The sequence below is a fragment of the Platichthys flesus genome, chromosome 11 (genome assembly GCF_949316205.1).
Source record: "Platichthys flesus chromosome 11, fPlaFle2.1, whole genome shotgun sequence".
NCBI classification, from domain to species: Eukaryota; Metazoa; Chordata; class Actinopteri; order Pleuronectiformes; family Pleuronectidae; genus Platichthys; species Platichthys flesus.
Window position 1 is genome coordinate 22,049,818 of NC_084955.1, and position 7,065 is coordinate 22,056,882.

General features: G+C 42.1%; 1 protein-coding gene across 2 annotated transcripts; it reads right to left on the reverse strand.

The window, feature by feature from the left end:
- Positions 1-302: 302 nt before the first annotated feature.
- Positions 303-4,730, reverse strand: etsrp (ETS1-related protein). 2 transcript variants are annotated; one of them, XM_062398350.1, is made up of 8 exons: positions 4,612-4,730; positions 3,837-3,918; positions 2,675-2,800; positions 2,503-2,577; positions 2,270-2,419; positions 1,938-2,177; positions 1,318-1,436; positions 303-1,136 (listed from the first exon to the last, which is right to left on the reverse strand). In XM_062398350.1, the coding sequence occupies exons 1-8, from the start codon at positions 4,663-4,665 to the stop codon at positions 852-854; spliced, it is 1,131 nt and encodes a 376-aa protein (XP_062254334.1). In that variant the 5' UTR covers positions 4,666-4,730; the 3' UTR covers positions 303-851. The 2 variants fall into 2 exon arrangements, with proteins under 2 accessions (XP_062254334.1, XP_062254335.1); XM_062398351.1 differs by having other exon boundaries at positions 2,675-2,767; positions 4,612-4,721.
- Positions 4,731-7,065: the final 2,335 nt, after the last annotated feature.

Consider the following 7,065-nt stretch of genomic DNA (forward strand, 5'->3'; position numbering starts at 1 on the left):
TCAGCAGGAGGATTCAGGATCAGGTCATGTCTATATAGTTGTATAAGATGCAAAGAAATGTGTTTTTGAACTTTTTGACTTCATAAATCATACACAACCTGGCAACCCGAAAGTTGCTCTTGTCAATGTCTGACCTATAAAACATCAGTAAATGTTGTCCACCAAAAGCGGCACTAAATCTGTAGTATCAGTACCTTGTAACAAGTGTGTCAACTTAGGTGAGATATAAGTCAAATTGAGGAAACATATTTTCCTAATCAAATGCAGAATACTAAATAAGAATGAGATTCTACACAGAGATCTATGTTTATGTACAGTTTATTTACACAAAACAATCATCACACAGGCTAGAACCTTCACAGTGGCTGCCTGCAAGTGATCTCACTTCATGTTATTCTGATCAGCAACAGAGGTAGACATGAGTTTTGCATACAAAAATATATAAATGCACAAAACTCTACATATGGGTCTCTATAAACACTATTTACAAATCAGTTCCTCGTCAGAAACACGACGAATGAAGATAGGGCCTCTATTCATAGTGCTAAAAATGCCCCCTGTGCTGCAGTTATTAACCCCTGAGGTGAAGGAGCTTCATGTTTATGAGTCAGGTATTAGAGACTTATTATTTCACAGAGACTAACACATTGTCTTTAAAGACTGATGCATTGTGACTTTTATGAGTATTGGATTATTTCTTTTCCCTGAAATGCAACATCTGCAAACTGGCTGCCGGTCTGACTGTGACCACATCGCCACTAGAGAGCCAGTGTTCACTTTGTAGTCTGTAGTACTCTGTTGAAAGGGGCTGGTCACTCTCAGCCAGCAGCACCAGTCCAGTCCCTCATCTCCTACTGAGGTGCCCATGTTTCACTGCTGTGCTCAGACGTCACCCCCGCTGGCGCCCCGGGGCACTGCCACGACTCGGTGTGTGTGGGCACAACGTTCAGACTGATCAGGACCTCCTGTGCCGTCTTTCCCAGCATGCCCTGGATGTCGCAGACGAAGCGGTAGACGTAGCGTTTGCCTGCCGTCTTGTGGATGATGTTCTTGTGGTAGTAGTACCGCAGGCCGCGGCTCAGCTTCTCGTAGTTCATCTTGGGTTTGTTCTTGCACTGGCCCCAGCGCTTGGCCACCTGTAAGATCAACAAAATATACTTAGGTGCGTTTATATTTCAGAAAAACACTGAGGTGCAAGAGGAATGTTTTACGCCAAGGGGCAAACCACAGTGAGGTCACCCATTGGTTCGTGAACGATCACTTGGAAGCCTCTAGTTTGGCATTTTGTCCAGCAACCACCACAGGATTTGTCCTTACCTCAGCGGGGTCGGACATCTTGAACTCCCAGCCGTCTCCCGTCCAGCAGATGAAGGTACGACAGGCCGAGTCCAGAAGAAGTTCCAATAAAAACTGCCACAACTGGATTGGACCAGAACCTGAATGAATTAATACAAACACAGATTGATTAGGTTACAGTGGGGAAGTAGATTATAAAACAACATGTGAGATTTGATTAAACTGTAATAATCAGATGTTGGAGAAATATTCAACTAGCACTGCAGCAAAAAAAACATTTTTAGTTCAGTATCCAAAAAGAACAAATATAGAGGAACAGTCTTATACTTATATTATACTACTGAATAATTATTATTAATGGAATAATGTATTGAACATTAAATGGATGCATTTGTATACTGCTTTCTTAGTCTTATATGTTTTATTTACACTATATGCTGCGATATAGCAGAGCCGTCAGGGGCAGTTTGGGGTTCAGTATCCTGCTCAAGGGCTCTTTGGCATGCAGACGACATGAGCCGGGGATCGAACCACCAAGGCATCCTATTTTAGAGTTTTCATATCAATATAAATGTGGCATAGAATGTAAAGAAGAACAAGAACCTCAAAGTTGGGTGAATGTATAGATGGTGTATTCTAACCTGGATAGGCCGACATCCCCGGCATATGGCCCTCCCTGTCTGGTCTCTGAGGGTGTGGGTTTTTGCGTTTGGCCACACGGGGGCAGTACTGCTCTGAGGACTGAGGGCTGGAGTTTGAGGGGCAGGATGCCGGGGGCAGGTGAGGCAGGGGGGTGGCGAAGCTTGGAGATGGGTATTCCGGCCAGAAGGACGACGAATGCCTCTGTCCGTCAGAGTCGTAGTAGCTCTGATCCATCTCACCTGGGACAGAGAGAAGGTTCACAATTTACAGATCCGCCCATTGGCAGCCGTGATTATTCTTCTTTGTCTTACCATAACTGACAATGTCTTACTTTTTAACGTGTTGGGTGCTTTTGTGGTCAAGAAGGGGCTGTGGCTGCCCTCCATGGCCGGGCTGAACTGTCCACCCTGGGGCACCAGGCTCTGATATGTCTGTGGAGACTCCTGGTACCCAGTCTGTGGCTGGTCTACCGCCGGCCCATCTGCCAGTCACAAAGAAAGTTGGTAAGCAAAAGAAGGTCCCTTTAAAAAGGTACTTTATATTCAGTATGAATCAGAGACTCACCATGTGGATAAGAGCTCCACCAGTTGAACTCCTGATACGAGTCCAGGTTGAACAGAGCAGTGTCACTGGTGCTCACTGAGTAGAGAGAGAGAGAGAGAGAGAGAAAATGGTCACAAAAGCCCAAATAAAACCGACAACATGAGATACTGTGGGTTTATTTTGGAGGTTTTACCTTTGGTGATATCGTAGGGAAGAGAAGATGATTTGGGCGGCTCTGGGTAGCTGCTCTCTGCTGGATACTGCTGCTGCCCGGGGGCTTTACTGTCTAACAGAAAAGACAGCTCTTCACCAGGGTAGTCTGGAGGTTAAGCATAATACAGACAGATGGAGTCAGTGAGATGATGATGATGATGGAGGAAGGACAGAAGTACTAAAGGAGCATACCAGTGCTTTTATCCTATTGGTGCTTATACATGAAGTTATATATATTTGTGAACAAGAATTCGCACAAACTAGCGGACGGTGGAAAACCTTTCTAACAAACTCCTGCTCACAGCTTAATTATAATAATAAAATCTACCAACGTCCACGTTTCAAGCAACAAGTCGCTGCAAGTAGAATCTACTACATCGTTAACTCTGCTATAAAAGGCTAAATCATTGGTATGGTCCTTTAAACTGGGGGTTGATAACAGCTCAGCTGAAGGAAACAGTCATTAAAAGAGGGGACAAAAGAGGTGAATTGGTCAGTTTAGGTTATTATCTTTGCGGTGGAAGTTGACACAAGAAAAAGCCAGTTTGTTTACTGTCAAATCAGCACCAGGCACTCAAGCCCTGCTGCTTTTTTCTATTCAGCTCAATGGATGGAGGCCGCTCTGAGGAGGAAACCAGGGAGGGAGGGGTAGGAAGAGAGAGGAGGAAACGCCAGTGGAGGTTGTGTGACAGAGTAGTGATGGAGGGATGGGGAAGGGGGGGCTCTAAATCTGTTTGAGGAGGATGTCTGGAGGAAAGGATTAGGCCGGGGAGTGCGACATGGGGAGTGTCTTTAACCTGACCACCCTGTTTCTCTCCGTCTTTGTCCACCTCAGCCCATTCACACACACACACTAACACAAACACACAGCGGCACCCCATTATCCTCACACTGGGCTGGAGCCGGGGCCCCCCCACTCTCAAGGTCTCGGCCTGAGAGCTCTGACAGATGTGATGATACTGTTTGCGGAAAATATTTCCTCTGTCCTTCAGCTGCTCAGGTTCAGAGGAAACAGATCGCACAAACACTGAGGGTTGAAAAAAAACCTGACTTTGTCCTCATCACTGATTCATTCTATGATCATCACCAACGGGGGGGGATACAGCGCCATCACACAATCCAGTGATTCTCTAAAAACTCACCATAAGAAGCAAAGTCGAAGCCGGCGGGCACTTCCTGCGTCCTGAAGTCCTCGGTGTAGTATCCAGTCTGACAAATCTCCATCTGTGTTGAAAGAGACGTGTGATTATTACTGTCATCAGCTCTGATTTCAAGATGGAGTAGCAGAGGCAACCACCCCAGTTGGGAAAATAGGTTATTGGGCCCTTAGAGACAGCCCCCCCCTCCCCCCCACAGAGCTCATTAATCAATTAACAGAACATTTATTGAGGTAAAATGCCCAAAATTCCTTGACACCTCTTTCTCAAATGTTAATATTGGTTCTGTGACCCTAAAAGCAGTGGATCTCAAACTTTACTCATCAAGGACCCCTACATTGACCCCCCACCATTCATACATTAGGTCACTGTGTTACCTATGAATGAAGTTTTAGAGGAAAATAAAGGACCCCGTGGAACCCCCTTTAGGACCATTGGGGGTCCTCACTCCACACTTTGAGAACCAAGGTAGGTAACCTGGGAGTTTGGGGGCCACATGGTGACTTCTCTTGTCTGCTAAAGAGAACTTCTATTTGAAATAATTTGAATTGTCAATTATTATTTCTCTGATTTAATGTTTCAATTCTAATCAGTTTAAATCTAAGGCATTCTTTTCCTAATATTTACTTTAAGTCACTGTGACATTGTATTGAAGACAAATTAAGCTACATCACAGTTTAGGATGACAGACCTCTCATTTCCTCTCTTCTTCAAATAAGAAAACAATTAATACAAAAATAGAATCAAAGTGGAGCTCTACCTTTATTTTGGGCTCTGCTCTGTCTGCAGGTTTGATGATGGTGTCCCAGTACATCACTCTCTGTCCTCTTCTTCTGCTCTTCTTCAGATTTCTTGCTGTTTCTACGACGTGTTATGATTTAACGACAGAGTGGTCAGTGTGCGCGCAGGCCCGTTATAAAGGCTACAGGGGGGGTGGGTGGGGGGTGGGAGGGGCGCGTGACCGCCGCGCGTCGTGACCAGCAGCTCGAGCTTTTGTTTAACACGAAGTGACGTCAGACCCCCCTCCCCCTTCCCAGCAACCAAACATTCATTCATAAAAAAGAGAAAACACTCACTAGTTTACTTTAAATTGCGGAATAAAGAGTGAAACAAACCAGAAATTGTAAATAAAAGCGTAATGCAGTTGTATGTGTAACTTTGGGCCACTTCAACATCTTGTTGACATGAATTCAAAAGGAGATAAAAAGTTGTAATACACAAGTATTTCTTCCACTTTAGCTTCATGTGACACTATAACCACCAAACATTCATTAATTGAAAATAAACATTCACTTGTTTATTTAACTACAATGGAGATTTAAAAAAAAAGAGGAACACCCTGCAAGATAAAAATGAATTTAAAAAAAGCTGTTTTAAGAAAAGTAAAAAATAGGTGCAGGTGCTCATTTGGGCAAATCCAATATCTTGTTGATTTTAAATAACAATCCAATCAAATTCCCACACAGTCACATTTTGATTTACTTTTCATTGGGCACGTAACATAATGACTCATCTGTCGGACGTGGGGTGGAAATATTCTGCTGTGAGGTTGTGTGGCAGCCGGGAAACCAACATGTGGGGAAAAATAGATTCGGTTAATTCTGGAAGCCAAACTCCTGCAACAAGACGCTGAAGAATCCACCATTTACTGCTTCCTGTTACTAAACACTGACTCAGTGGGGTGTCCACACTTTTGAACACGCCACTTTTTTTTAAGTTTGAGAAGCAAAACAGTTCCTTTGCTATTTGGTAAAATCATAACTTCTACTGTCTGTTTGCTGCAGGGGTTTGATTGACTTATTTTCACTGTAAAAATGAACAAAATGTGGGATTCAGGCATTTGCATATATAAACTATAAGATACTAACATATAAGCTTTAATACATTCTTAGCCTATAAAGCATAAAAGGGACACAAATCAGTCACTAGACTACATTGTAATCTGGATACTGAATCGGAATCGAATCTTAATCTAAAAACACAAGCGCTCAACTAGTGAATCAACAGAAAATAAAATGTCAATTATTTTGGCAAAGAATTCAGCTTTTATAATTGCAAGCATTTCTTCATCAAAGAAGATTAATCCACACTGAAAACCATCATTAGTTACAGCCCCATGTGACTCTCAGCACGTCACAGTAGTTACTGACTTTTTATTGACTCCATGATTTTTTGATTCATGAAAAAAACATGAATAAATTCTCGATGACAATAAGTACGCTGGAACCTTGACAACAACATATCTTATATAAATACACGTAACTATTTTGCTGAAGGTATAGTGAGGTCACTTCATATGAAGAAATCAATGTGATATGACTCTTATGCAAAATCAAATAGTCATAAATGAGTAGGGAAGTGGAGGTTGGCACAAAATGTCTATTTAGGGTTGGGCAACAATACAACATCAATCATTATTGCAATCTATTTTTCATCCACCCAGCTACAAATTACAGATGTGAAATTATACACTCAGCTGATCAACCTCAGATTATTTAATTGTTTTTCAGTTTATCAAGTGGTTGTCGTTCTCTGCTCATGAAGAAGTTAAAAAAACTTCACTCAGGAGCAAAAAATCTGTCTTTAAACTTAAAATGAAATTAAATGTGACATTTATCATGATAATGATCGATATCAACCAAGATATGCATGAAAGGACAGAAACTGCAACATCTATTAAAAAACTGGCCACAACATATGCAAAAAAATATCACATCATTAGTTTAAGTGGTACTACAATTGGAAATTTGTTATGGAAGTAAATTTCGGTCACTTTTAAGCCAAAAGTAAAAAAAGAGACATTTATCATGATACTGATCAATATTGAATGATATGAAAATGTTTATCTTGACCTGTCTGCTCATGTCCTCCACCTCTGTGTTGATATTAACGAAGAATAACAAGAGTGTATTTTTAATTCTCTGACTGTTATTGTCTGTGAGTCTCAGTCTGGGTGGAGATCAAGTGCAGCCTTTTGAAATCAGAGCTCACTCAGTCGGTTTTTAATGAGGTGGCAGCGAAAGAAAAATCTCTGTATCTTGAGAAACCATTCGACAAAACAATGGCCCGTAAAAAAACAACACTCAGCCAAGTGTTCGCTGAAGAAAGTCTGAAATCACAGCGTGAGTGGCCGCAGCAGATAAGAGCGAGTCCAGGGCCTTGTATAAACAAACACACACACACACACACACTCACACACACACATCTGGAAAAG

What these genes read in the sequence shown, in the direction of transcription:
- etsrp (XM_062398350.1), bottom strand. Translation starts at nt 4,665, where the DNA reads ATGTACTGGGACACCATCATCAAACCTGCAGACAGAGCAGAGCCCAAA. An exon ending in TCCCTACGATATCACCAAAG is followed by an intron (nt 2,578 to 2,674) that starts GTAAAACCTCCA and finishes CTCTCTACTCAG; the next exon opens with TGAGCACCAGTGACACTGCT. An exon ending in GTGGAGCTCTTATCCACATG is followed by an intron (nt 2,420 to 2,502) that starts GTGAGTCTCTGA and finishes TGTGACTGGCAG; the next exon opens with ATGGGCCGGCGGTAGACCAG.